The sequence below is a fragment of the Ixodes scapularis genome, unplaced genomic scaffold, assembly GCF_016920785.2.
Source record: "Ixodes scapularis isolate PalLabHiFi unplaced genomic scaffold, ASM1692078v2 PGA_scaffold13__105_contigs__length_92229423, whole genome shotgun sequence".
Classification (NCBI taxonomy): Eukaryota; Metazoa; Arthropoda; class Arachnida; order Ixodida; family Ixodidae; genus Ixodes; species Ixodes scapularis.
The window spans coordinates 28,922,484-28,936,464 of NW_024609839.1; the positions used below are offsets into that span (position 1 = coordinate 28,922,484).

At 46.2% G+C, this 13,981-nt stretch overlaps 1 protein-coding gene across 1 annotated transcript in view; it reads right to left on the reverse strand.

Moving 5' to 3' along the window:
• LOC8050887 (rho guanine nucleotide exchange factor 17) overlaps positions 1-13,981 on the reverse strand; it is a 206,965-nt gene that overhangs the window by 17,038 nt on the left and 175,946 nt on the right. Inside the window, exons 14-16 of the mRNA XM_029970838.4 lie at positions 3,196-3,327; positions 1,757-1,809; positions 1,347-1,455 (exon numbers count right to left, since the gene is read on the reverse strand). Coding sequence (XP_029826698.3) covers positions 1,347-1,455; positions 1,757-1,809; positions 3,196-3,327 — 294 coding nt within the window. The remainder of the gene's footprint in view (positions 1-1,346; positions 1,456-1,756; positions 1,810-3,195; positions 3,328-13,981) is intronic.

A 13,981-nucleotide genomic window follows, 5' to 3' on the forward strand; every position in this document is an offset into this window, starting at 1 on the left:
ACTATGGGATTGAACTATATACTGTAAAACCCTTTATTTTCGGGGCCCCTATTTTTCGCGAATCGGTCACAGATGACATAATCGCGACCACTAAATTTCGCAAATTCCAGACGCCTGCATTGAAAATCTTAAGGACCGAAATTTTCGCACGCCCTTAAATTTCGCGAATTCTTCAATTCGTGAAATTCGCGAAAATTGAGGGCTCACGAACATTAAGGGTTTTACAGTAGTATATAATTTGGCTTTTCTAGAGAGGTGTATGCACCTTCCAACTCGCAATAACTAGCTCGCTCCGACACATTTTCAATGAGGCATCTGCTTCCCGAGTCCCGTCAGAACCAATCTGTTTGCCACCCTAGGCGGTGCTTAGGTTACGTCTGCTCCGTTCCTAAATATAGTCAGGGTTTAATTGTGAAAATCTTACTGCAATGTAGATATCACCATTCGCAAAGTTTCGGTTCCTTTTTAAATACACCAGGTGCATGCGTGCACCATTCCATTTTGAAAGTGTACCTTTCTCCTAAGCACGCGACTGTGATACTATTCATACTTTTTTTAAGTGTTCATTGCGGCAGGTTAGCCCCGGTCAGCGCACTTCTTACCGAGCGCTAGTGTGCAGCGAAGCAACACCTGCGGAAGCGAGTCCCGTGGGTGTTGCTTTTCCACAGTGCACCGGTGCTATGTAACAAACACACTAAAAAAAGCTAACCCGCCTCAATCAGCACTTTAAAAAAAAACAGTTGACCCTTTGCGGTACTAGTGTAGCAAAGGCAGTGAACGTGATGTGTTAGTGTGGAGAAACTGTGTACACACGTGGAAACTGGATGGTGCAAACGGTAGCGCGCATAATTTATTAAATTAGAATACAAACAGTGGTAAAGTAGCATGCAGCACTTAAGTGGCGGCCGCTCACTGTTCACCCTGTGTTGCAGAATGTTCGGGGTGGCGACATCTCATCACATCGCGAAGAATAGTTAGAAAAGAACCACCATTATTCTTTCTATGGGGAAAATCACAGCACGCTCATTTCACAGAGCGGGGTGCCACTGTGTGTCGTAACATGTGATGTTTCCCCCCTGCCGAGAGTAACACAGATTCACTCAAGGAAGACGTTCGGCTGGCACTGGTCTCCAATCAGTGAGGAGACACGCAGTGCATCAGCGTTCGGCTGGCAGTTGGCTTATCAACTCCTGTTCCTGGTTGAGGAACGGAAGTTGATAGGCACCAGTCAAATAACACATTCTGTGATAATACGAATATTGCGGTCCATCTCGAAGTAAATATTGAATAGCGTATTATTCGACACTACTATTCAAAAATTCGAATATTCGGACAATCCTACTCACCAGCCGTCCTCTGTACCCAGCCACATAGTGGGGAAGTGATTGTCCATCTCTTCAACCTCTTCTTTTGGCACTTTGGGAGTCTCCTGAGAAGCAGTGAGACGTTCGTCGTCTGCAAAAAAGCATCCATCCATGTACGACCAGTTTCTCTGTTTTCCAAACCATGCTGATGTTGGCTGCACAAACTGAGACTCAAGTAACATTGCAAAATAAAAAGGACAACTGCAGAAGGCGGAAGAATGCACTGACAAGCGACTCTTCCGTTCAATTCTTGCTATTTTATGCAGTTCTTCAAGCCTCGTGAATTCTGTACCCTGAGTTCCCACTTGGTGGAAAGAACTAAAAGTTTTCAGCAGCACTTTTCCTAAGAGCTTTTCAGTTTCAAGGTCATTCATTTGAAAGGAAGCAGTCACCTTGCGATTCACTGTGATCTTCACTTTCTTCCTCCTCCTCATCACTAGAGTCACTGAAACAGACAAAAGGTGAATTCAACCACAGTGAATGGAGCGAAAACTCGTGCTGCAGAACCTAGGGATCCTGGGTTCGATCCCCCCCTTTGCCTGTTTCGATCTGGATGAGCATCGTACCGGCATGCGGTCATGCATCACCACTGCAAGATGCATGTTAAAGACCCCAGGCTAGCAGTCGTGCTGTACTGGCTATATTTCTCATCGTTTAAAGCTGGTAAAAATGTTGCTATATTCTGGCAGACTAAACTCCCGCTGTCTACACAGCTAATGGCTAGTTCGTTTTTTTTTCTTCCACAGTGAACAAATAACTAAGCAGGGTGTCTAGGAAATTATTATTTTGGAATTCTCTGACTTTTCCAGGTTTTCCATGACAATTTCAGGTGAAATTTCCTGACCACTGTAGAGGCCGTTAAATGTATAAGACCATTACAGCACAAGGCATTGAGCATGGAGCACTGCGAGGATCATTTTGCACGGGCTTAATCCAACTTGCATATTCCGAAATATTCGGGTTCGTCCAGTACGGATTAAACAAGCACTTTCTTGCTTCAGACATCGTCAATGAAGAGGCCACTTCCAGAAACACGATGAAAACACGACGTTCAACCACACGTCAATAACCGAATGGCAGCATGGCCACACGGCCGCCACATACACACTTTCGGATACCTTTGACTTAAGGCTTGGATTGGATTGGTGTCTGCGGCTTTCCCATTTGTTACTAAATCTAGTAGCTCTAACTGGATCTAGCCTAGTGTCACGCTCTCAATCCAATCCAATCAAATCCAATCCAAGGCTTGGACTGGATTTGTCGGCTGTTCTCTTTGCATCGGGTAGACAACTGCATCAATCGGGTGAGCAGAACCTACATTCCGCTCTAAGCAGAATTTTTGCCTATTTTTCTGCCCCCAAGTCCTCAAGTCTTTGCTCAGGGCACTGGACGGCGTTTCCGGCCCATTTTCCCTGACTGGGTTCGCTTTTTGACAATATCCCTGACAATTCCATGATTTTTCCCAGTAATTAAAATTTCCCTGACAATTCCCGGTTTTCCCGGTCGCTAGACACCCTGCTAAGACGTCTCAATGTTCTTAGGGTGGTGCCAACCTTCGTAGTACCTGGTGCCGACAGCGCACATTCCCAAGAAAAATACAAATGAATAGTGTGAATCAAGATGGCAGCAAAGCATTAGAACCCTCATTTGCATGTTCTAGGGCAGCGAAGACAAAGGAGTGCATATCACAAAATAGCCCCCTCTCACCAACCACCTCAGACAGATGTGAACACTTTGAGGCAGGAAAGTGAGAAGTGTCTACTTCAATACAAGTCAAGAACAGGCTCCCCCAGGAGTTCCATCACAATAACCGTGGCAGACGACATCTCACCTGTCAAGCTGAATATTGCCATTGTTCGACTGTGTCTGCTGTCCGGCGTCTGGTTCCTTGTCCTCTGTATCTGTGCTGACCAGCACATTTGAGTCAGGTACTATGGATTTCCGACGTCCCAGTGACATCATGCTGCAAGCAATGCAAAAGCCAAAGTCCATATAACGTCAAAGTCATGTAGTATGACACGCACATCTTGTACATGACGTCTTGGACATGATGTCATCACACCATGCTGGCAGATTCCTACTTACACTTGCCAAGAACAAATTCGATAATGCGCAAGGTATGCTTGTAGAATGTACACGCTCAGGAGAGCGACCGCATTGACGGCGGATGTGACGTCAATGCAAGCTATGTATGCCACTTGAATCACATAGCTTTTGAATTGCAACTGACTATATTTGTCAGGCTACGTAAAATTATAAGGAACAGTGGAAGGGATCACATGGGGCCCTAATGTACGTGGCGGGACCAAGGGACGTGGATATCACCACCTGCTGCGACTGGTCCGCGCCGCACTGCCGACCAATTGGAGCAGGCGGTGGTGTCTTGGTCCTTTGGTTCTGCCATGCAGATTAGGGCACCTGGATACTGACAAAGAGAGCTGACAGTCCTCAAACTTTGTGCATTTCAGACTGTCTTAATTTTGCTTCTGCTTTGCATTAGACCGCGCTAAAGGTAATGAGCATTAGTGCTTACCAAAAAAATCCTGCATGAACACCCTCCCCCGAGAGATCACCCATCTCTATTTTCTGGCTGAATACATAGAGCACAAAAATTCCAAACGATTGTCCACCCCCCGATTATTTTCAATATCACGCAATGGCCAACAGTAATCACATCAACCGTGCAATCTTTGGTAGCGGTATGTGTGACAAGCGGGTTTCTAGTGGGTCATTTCCACTTGTTTATCGTACTGTGACACACAAATCTGCTGCACCCCAATATCCGTTTCAGTGAATTGCGAGTTTGTAGCAGTTTCCCGCATCTTCACTGCACTGTGAAATGCAAATCTGTTGCATCCACAATCAGCAGTATCTGTCCCATGACACAGGAGTTCATAGCGAATTCCCACGCATTTATCGTATGGTGGAACGCAAATTTGCCGTGTCCGTGATCTGCGGTATCAATTCCTGTATCACATGGTTTGTAGCGAGTACCGCAGTGCTTATTTTCACTAATATTTGCTAAAATTTTGCTGTTGCATCCTTATAGATTGCCTCCCCCATATTTTTCACCATTACTTTCTTCATTTTGGGTGGGCGTTCTCACGTGATTTACGGTACTTTTGGGAAGATTCCTGAGCCCCATACCACATCCTCGAAAGCTGCAACCCCAAGCTCATGATCTGTGCTAAGCACCATCTCAGAGAGCATGACACATGCATGCCACTCATGGCCATTAGCTTCGAGACCTTGTAATAGTTTAATTTTTGCAGCTCTAACTTTGAAGCCTCTGTTAGAACAATGCTACTCAACCCTTTGCCTAGTGTCCACCATGAGCACTCCCAACAGCCTGAGCATGGCCCCCCTGATCTGCTATAAACTGAATTATGAAGCTCAAATGCTAGATGACGCAACACCAAACAATAAGGAATATCGAGAACCCAAAATAATGCTAGCAGTGCATAACATCGTAGTGGCAAAAGGCGGTATTGCATTTGAGCGGGCTAACTTTAATCTGCATAAGCATTACCACACAAATATGACAACTTAAGCGAAATGCAACACGAGAATGACCACAACTGCAGAAGGTCATGCTCTGTTTGTGTAAAGCTATGAATTTCTTTTCGAAGCCTCCTCTCCTTTGTGTGCTGCTTCTCTCTGTTGGTACGTACTAACTTAAAACTATTTTGACTGTCACTAAAATATAGGAAGAAATACCTCCGAGATGGTTCAAAACATTTTGATGCAACTCGAGAATAAGGACTACAAAAGTTGACACCAAGTGAAGAGGTGAAGAACATCTTTTGAAACATTCACCTTCTCTTTTCTTGGTGTCAACTCTCATAATCCTCAGCCTTGGGTTGCTCCAAAATGCTCAGTATACACTAGCTCACTTGTGCTCTTACATTCTGTTGGTTCAAAACCTTCCAACCAGGAAGAAGAAAGCACAAGTTGCTTTTTTCTGTCTCAGCTTTGCTCGAGCTACTGCTTGTTCCATATTTTTTGGCAAATTTCCCCTTGAGAGCCTTCAACAGATGTTCCACCACATAGGGCAACGTCTGCGGTCCACAGGGACGTTGCACCAAGCGGCCATCAAGAAACATTTACAGGGATCGTAGACATCTTGTGTACAATTTCACTCCACTTGAATTATCTCCAATGCTAAAGGTTGAGAATTATTATGCACCAGACTGTGGAAGTGGGTGCATCAGGTTAGCGCGATCGAGTGCACTTCAGTGGTCAGAGTGCACTCGAGCTAAACTAAACAACATTGTCCCATTTCTTGTGCACGGTGGCGGGGTGCACTCCGCGAGCTCTGTCGTTGGAGATGGTTCGCGAGAGCTCAAATGGGTCAGTTTCCGGTAAGATGAAGATGTTTCTGCTCTCGCAAACAGTCTCGCAGTGGTCTCGCGTTCTATTCTCGCACCTGCTTTGATATGTGGATACTTCAACGGCGATCGCTTGGCAGCTTGTGTTGTTGGATAAAACAATGATTTATTTTTCAAAATCTATGACAGGTGGCAGTATAAATATTTGTACTATGCAATAATAGATGGCGACACCTGTCAAGCTCACATATGGCTTTTGAAAAAAATGAGAAACGGCTAATTAGCACAAAAATACTAGCACATGGCCTTTGAGACGTTGCAAGCTTCTTTTTCTTTTGTTTAAAAGTCAGTGCCATAGTGCCTAAGGTGACGTGGACGTCTTGTAGCACGTCTTGGGTGATTCACTTCGGCTGGCAGGGGCGGTGTTTCCTCTTGCGTGGTGAATACTTCTGAAACCAGGTTCAGCTGTGGTCGGTCTTCGAAGGGCTTCAAGGTCTGGACGTGGACGATCTTGTCTTCTGTACTGTCGATTTTTTGGATGCGGTAGCACACTGTATCAACTGGGCGGATGACTTCTAATGGACCTTTAAAGGGCAGTGTTAGTTTGTGATCACTGGCGTGCAGCCAGCCGTAGAATGTCAAGTCTCCAAGATTGAACTTGTGGTCACTGCGATGTAGGAGGTTCATGGTAGAATCGGTTCGTGCAGCGTGCAAAATGTCGGGTTGATCCTCGCGGGAGTCACTGGATGTTATAGTTCCGATGTGAAGTTCCCTTGGGAGGTAAGGCTGATACCCATGCAAAAGAAAAAAATGGAGAGTATCCTGTGGAGCTTTGCTCTGCAGTTTTGAATGCCAATAATGCACTGGGCAAGTACTGGTCCCTTGTATGCAGGTTCCTGAAAACGAGTTTCTTCAGCGTGCTCACCAAGGTTGCATTGGCCCTTTCAACAAGTCCGTGTGCTTGTGGGGTGTATGGAGGCGTGAGATGGTGCTCGATGCCATACTTTTTGAAGAACTGCTTTGTTGTGTGGCTGGCAAATGCAGGTCCCATTGTCGGAAATATACACACATGGCAGTCCAAAAAGTTTATTGATATTTTGTTCAATGGTTTCGGTGACATCTGCTGCCGACAACGAACATGTGGCTCCTGCCAGAAGGTAGCGAGTAGCATGATCAATATGTACAAACAAATGGGTGTTTCCGGCCTCCGTTTGGGGCAGTGAGACAACATGATAGCCTGAGACGCATTGAAATGGCATTGAGGGAATCGGAAGGGCCCCCAGTTTTTCATTGGCGAATGTGGTTTGACGGCTTGTTTGTTGACATATACTTCACAGCCAAGAATGTACGCTCTGACGTCTTTGCATTGTGTTGACCACCAGTACCTCGAGCATACTCATTCGAGCGTTTTCTCACTCTTTAGATGGCCGCTCTCATCATGACAAAGGCGGAGTACTGTGGAGCACAATGCAAAGGGAAGGACGAGTTGTTCTCTCGTGTGGCCTCCAATTCTTGTCATGTGAGTTAGCACTGAGTTTGACAACTTTAAGGAGTTACAACTTGATTCAGATGATGCGTGTCAGACTGTTTCTGTAGCTTGTCAACTTGGCGGCAGTACTCCTTGGTCTGCTGAGTGCGAACAAGCTTTGAATCTTGTGATGTCAGCACGGCGAGAGATGCTTGGTCAGGGAGAGGGTAGCGGGACAAATGGTCAGCAATGACATTTTCCTTGTCAAGCCTGTGAAGGGCAGTGAAGTCGAAGACTGCCAGGTCTTTGATGTAGCGGGCAAACTTGTGGTTCAGCTTGGCTTTGTTCACTATGTACGCCACTGTGAAATTGTCAGTGACGAGCAGAAAGTTATGACCATGCAGATACAGACAGAACTTTTCGGCCACAGCCCAATGTACAGCAGCGCATTCAAGCTCATTGATGTGGTACCTCTTTTCTGCGTCTTTGAGAAATCTGCTGGCATATTCGATGACACATCTTTTGCCGTTCTGGTCTTGCGAGAGGAAGGCTCCAAGACCTTCATGTGAAGCATCCGTCTCAACATATACGTCTGACACTCTTGCTTGAAGAAGGACAGGACTGGTGGCAAAGTGATCTTCATCATGAGTGACTCGAAGGATTCCTGCTTACTATTGTCGAGGACAAGCTGAAGTGCTTGAGTGGGCATTTCATTGTTCCTTTCTTTGCTCATGGTCTTCTTCAGAAGTTCAGCAAGCGGTCATGCAATCACTGCCCGAAGTTCCCTATATATTCGCGCAACGTGTTTGCAAATCCAAGGAAGCTGCGAACCTCATGTATAGACATCAGTGTAGCATATTGAGATACAGGAGATGTGCAATCAGGGTCTGGCTGTGTGCCTCCTGTTGTCAAAGCTCTTCCGAGGAGTGTGTGGTTGGCAAGGCGAAGACACACTTGGTCGGTGAGAGCGCGAAACCCATGCTTCGTGTGGCTTCTAAACTCTTGTGCGAGCAAAGAATGTTGTCAATGTAGGAGACAACACCCAGTTTGCGAAGGTGCGAATATGCCAATTTGATGGCTCTTGTCATGGTAGGCAGTCCGTTCTTAAGCCCAAAAGTCATTCATAGAAACTCTTTGTAGTGCATGGTCTTGGGTGACAAAGGCTGTTTTGTGCACGTCGTCTTCTTTCATTTTGATTGTGAAGAATGCACTCTTGATGTCCATGTTAGACATGAAACGAGAACCTGCAATTGCAGGAAGCGCATCTTCCAAGCAGTCGATTGGTTGTGGACCTGCGACAGAGATCAGATTGATGGTGTGGGAGTAGTCAACGACTATACGCCGAGGTGTCGTGTCATGAAAAGGCTGGTCCACTACAAAGGCTGGCGACACGTACATAGATGTGGACAAGCGACAGATGCCTTGTTCCCACAAAGTTTGCACCTGGTTTTCGAGGAACTGTCAGTCAGGCTGCAAGGGGCAGTAGGGTTAGCAGCGAACTGGTCTGGAGTGCTCCAGGTTACCACTGAGTTCCACCTAGGGGCACTAACTAGGGGTGTGCGAATACCGAATAGTAGCTTTCGAATCGAATACCGAATCGAATCAAGAAAAAAAACCCGAATATCGAATCGAATATCGAATAGTGATTTTATTTGTAGGAATTTTTCGAAGTGTGCTGCAAATGTGATTATTATATGTGCAGAGTATGCGCCTGGTGCAGAATATACGTCTTGTACAAAACAAAAGCCAAAACGTAAAAAAGTTGCGGTGAAAAAAAAAAAAAAAAGCAGTTGCTGTTGAACGTTGGGCACTAAAGAACTAAAGATCCAATTTTATGGTGCAAACATAATGTATCTACCCTAAACGTCACAAAAAAAAAAGTTACAGCCACGCGTGCCTCTTTTCTCTTTAAAAACACAACCTAACACCGCAACTTTTTTTTAAAAATATTTTTATATTTCTGAAAAGGGGCATTTTGCGATAGTTGGTCTCCATTTTAAGGGAAAAAAAATGGCACCTGGGATTTGATTTCACATAAATAAATAGACAGGTGTTAAATCTGAGTAAACATCAACGAGATATACGGACTTAAACAATATAATCCAAAGTAAAAAAAAAAAACGTGGTTAGGTGGCGCAAGTCACCGTCCAACTGCCGCTATGCATCCATTTTTCCGTTTATCTATCCTGTTTTAGAGAGCCTTGATTTGAAAGAGGGAGCAACCGAAACTGAAACCACAGAGACGGCTCCATCACAGATTGATCGTGAATGCGCATGTGTTGTGTTGTTGCGTGGAAAGAAGGCGAACAAACAGAAGAGCGACGACGCCTGCCCTGCCTGCCCTAGAGCACTATATAGCTCCTTCGGAGCAGAGTAGCGCAATCTAGAACGCCGTCTCTCGGCGACTAGCGGCGAACGCCCGAAGGTTCCAACTGCGGTCAGAAATGCATGGAGAAGGTGAGAAAATCGTTGTTTCTTCAGTTTTGTGGGGATGTGCGGAATGGAAATCATTTTTGACATAATAATGAAACATTTTAGAATAATATGCGATAAGTTTTGTGCCATACAAGAACGTAACTTTCTTTAAAAAATTGCCTGAGCGGCATCATGCAGCAGACGACACGGCGACGTCACACCATTCACGTGACCCGCTCCGGCCAACCCGAAAAGCCCATCTCCGCTGCGAGCAAAAATCGTCTGCTTCAAACGCCATTGCCTTGGAAATTGCCTTCTCAAAATTTGCACACGGATCCGATATTATTAAAACTTTGATATAGTGTTTAGCACTTTACTAACTTCACGACAGGCTAGTTTTGAAAAATGTGAACTCGCCGTTAGTTTTTTAATCAGCCGTGTTATGTCGATCTCCATGTATTCTCTCATAGGGCGGGCCGCCTCCTGGAACCCTGAGTACCACGTGACTCGCGCCGAGCCGCTCTGTCGGCCATGTTGTCGGCAAAACACGGGGTTCAAAGGATTGCGCTACTCTGCTCCGTAGGAGCTATATAGTGCTCTAGCCTGCCCGAACCCGACCGACGCTTTCGCCTTTTCGGCACCTTCTTGCAGTTCGTAATTCAAACCCGGCTATCGAGCTGTTGGAAATCCTCTCAAATCTAGGCACACTATTTTTTCCGTTTCGTTTCTTCCGCGCTATGCCTAATTCTTTTCACGAGTAAAGCCCCTCGTTTCAAATTGAAGCGCCGATGTAAAACACACTTGCCGCACTCGCAGAAATCGGCTACTGCACCACTGCACGATCACAGAAAGAAAACCAACGTTACCACGTCGGCAAAACCAACCGAGTTGTTCTGATTCGGAATCAGAATTTGCGGTTCCAAAAGAACGACGATGAAAACTCGGTTGGTTTCGCCGGCGTGGTAATGTTGGTTTTCTTTCTGTGATCGTGCAGTGGTGCAGTAGACAATTTCTGCGAGTGCGGAAAGTGTGTTTTACATCGGCGCTTCAATTTGAAACGAGGAGTTTTACTCGTGAAAAGAATTAGGCTTGGCGCGGAATTCCGGTTTCCCAACAATTCCTCTCTCGAAGCGGCGCAAGCGGGATGTTTCGGTTGTGATTCAAGGGTAGATTGTGTCACGATCGTGAGTAAATCTTCGTGCTATAAAGTTTGTGGCGTTCGTTACTTTTCTGTTTTCTAACCTGTGCGTTAGATTTTTGTGGAATGGTCGGACCGAGAGGTGTTTCTCGCATGGTCTGTCTAACATCACGGCGCTTACATCGGAAGAAAAAACTGATTTTTTGTTTGCTCCGCGCCCACCGCGCGTCTTTGGCCGAATATATCGAATATTCGAGTAACCGAATACTAGGAATTCGATTCGCGAATCGAATTATTCGGGAACTTTCTATTCGATTCGAATTCGTATATTCGAGTATTCGCACACCCCTAGCACTAACCAATTCTTTGCCTGGTGTGCCAAGATATCTTCATTCTCGTTTACAAGAGAGCCGGGTTCTACTTGCTCGGCTGCGGAAAGAGAAGCGTGTATGGTCGCTTTATCGGTGATTGTCTCAGTGTTAATTGGGTACAGATGGATTCTGATGATCCGTGGGCATACGTTCTCCGGAAGTTGTGATTTACGGTAGCACCTCTGTTGACTTGGTTGGGCACAAGGTCTCTGTTGTAGCCCTAGGTGCTAGTGCCACATCAGTTTGCAGCGATGCCCCCACTGGCCTGGATTGAAAGATGCAGTTTGCAGTGAGCGTTCAAGCTTTGATGCGAGTGAATTTCTGAATAAATGTCGGAGTCGTGATGCATAAGCCTCCGTCCGCCTCAGTGATATATCGGGTCTGGACAAACCATTTCCAGTCATTACCCAAAACAAGGGCAACAGGCAGGTGTTGACAGGGTCCCACTTGTGGCATGGTGTAATCAATGCTCCCAACTTTGACATGCAGGATGATCCATCCGGCGGGTGTGATGGGTCCTACTGCTCTCTCGATTGGTCCGCTTTGCCCAAGGAGGTTATAAGTTTAAGACTTCTGAAGTGGCGGTGGTGTTGCGGAGCTGACGGCAAAAACGGCGACCACCGCCATCTTACTAAAGGTAGAAAGCGGATTTTACTAAGGGTAGAAAACGAGTCTTAAGCGGCTTTTGAGTCCTCTAAAACAAATTTAAAAAATCAGTTTTGTTTTTCTTTTAATATGCAGCCCCAAAAGCAATGGTGCACTGCTACTGCTGCTTCGAGCGCCGTTTCGTTTCACATTTGATGGCCGCTGACCGGCGAAACTGGCTTCACCCGGTCGCATGGGAGAGTGCGGGAGACCGCCACTCCAGAAGTCTTAATATAACCTCCTTGGTTTTGCCATTAGAATACTGGTAGCTTGGGTGGTGCGACATGCTTCCGGATTACTGTGACTTCCGATCCACAATCACAGAGAGCATGCACCGTTGTTGTGCCATTAATAATGGTGTTGACGATCGGTGCGTGAGGACCTTCGGTACAAGCAGTTCACAGAGTAGCGTGCATTTGGTTTCATTGCGCCCTGAGTTGGACCACTGGCAGCATTCTCACTTGGAGAACAAGGAAGGCGTGTGTTGCTGGCATGGTTGCTGTACTAGCTTCATTAATGCGGCGTCGTGGTGATACAACCTGGTGTGCATACCTCTGGTGTGTCGGTGTTGCAGTTTTACTGTCGGCTTGTGTTGAGAGTGTACTGCCTGCTTCTGGAGGTGGAAGATGACACTGATGCAAGATGTTCCCCTTCTTTCCGTATCTCCAGTAGTGCAGATCTTCAGGCTTGTCACCTAACTTCGGGTTGAACTTGTGGGAATGGCTTCTCTCTTGTTTCTGCGTCTTTCTTTTCATTGCTTCCTTCTGTTTCCAGTTGTCGCAGCGAGTCACGCGTTGCAGCTCCGTCAATTAATTCCGTCATTTAGGAGTAGAGGTGTGATCACTTTGTGTCCTTGATGTCTCTGATGATCATCTATATGAGCTAGTTCCTCGGGGGTCGGGGGATGTGAAGACTTCTCGAGGAGTGCATCCCTCTCGAACACGTACTGGACCAGGGTCTCGTTCCTTCTCAGCGTCCTCTCTGCCTGTAGCTCAATGAGGTCCTTCATCGAAAGTTGTCGTCGAAACCGTTCAATGAGAGCGTGCTTCCACTCTTCCCACTCGTGGTGGCGTTTTTCGTTTGTCTTCTGCCAGTTGGCTGCCAGGCCCGAGTCGAGATGTAGCGTTCAGAAGCGTCAGTGCGGGGGTCCATAATGCTTGAGCTGCAATCTGTTCCACTTCTTAGGTCCACTGTTTAGCGTCGTCCAATGGATCACCGGTGAATTGGGGGATCTCATTCACGGTGTCCACCATATTGATGTAATTTGTACCGGTTGTCTTTGGCTTTTGGTCAACAGTTGTACCGTTAGAGCAAGTTGAGCGACAATGTTGGTCAAACTTGGGATGTCCGGTGGGTTTATTTCTTGGCGGTTACGCCAGCGAGGCTTACCGTGGTTGACAACGAGCAGAAATGGTGTCGTCTACTTGCAGTTTCACAAAGTCACGAGACGTCTTGGCGAGTGTTTGCGGGGTCATCCGTCGAGTTTTCGATATCCGGGCACCAACCCCTTTTTGCAAGCAGGAGTTTAAAGGATTAGTTCTGCTGTCCGTCGTAGCGGTTCTGGCAGGAAAATGCACTTCGACAGCGGCTGGCGAAGCCGCTGTCGATCTGAAGCGTTCACGCACTTTGCAAAGGCGACTTCTGTGATTTGCAGGAGGTGAGGTACTTCGGCGCTTCGTTGTTCAAGTTTCAATCAGTTGCTTTACATTTTTCTGCAGTTTTTGCCGAATTATTTCGCGACGAACAAAGGCTCGCTGGGTCGACTGCGCCATGTTGAATAAAACAATGATTTATTTTTCAAAATGTATGACAGGTGAAGTATAAATATTTGTACTATGCAACAGTAGATGGCGACACTTGTCAAGCTCACAAAGCAATGACTTTGTCATCATGGGAAAAAAAAACAAAAAAAAACAAAGCTGGTGTAGACAGGTATGTGTACTTCCTCCAAATGCTTGTCGAAGTTCTTCGTGTGCCTTATTACACACAATTTCAGGATCAGGCGAGCCGATGAATTCTGTCATTCAGGTGTTATTCTTTAGGGCTTTTGGAAATTCAGAAGAAAGTTCAGAGTACCTTTGATCGCCGCGCCAACAGCGCACAGCACAAAGGCAAGTTCTTGCTGTTGCCGCCGTCTCCGCGCACTTATTTAATCGAAGTAGTTGTCGAACAAACACTCAACAAGTTTCGACGTGACGAGAGCCATGTTTAAGCGCGCGCCGGAAAGCCAGAACCAGAAACATTAAAAATAG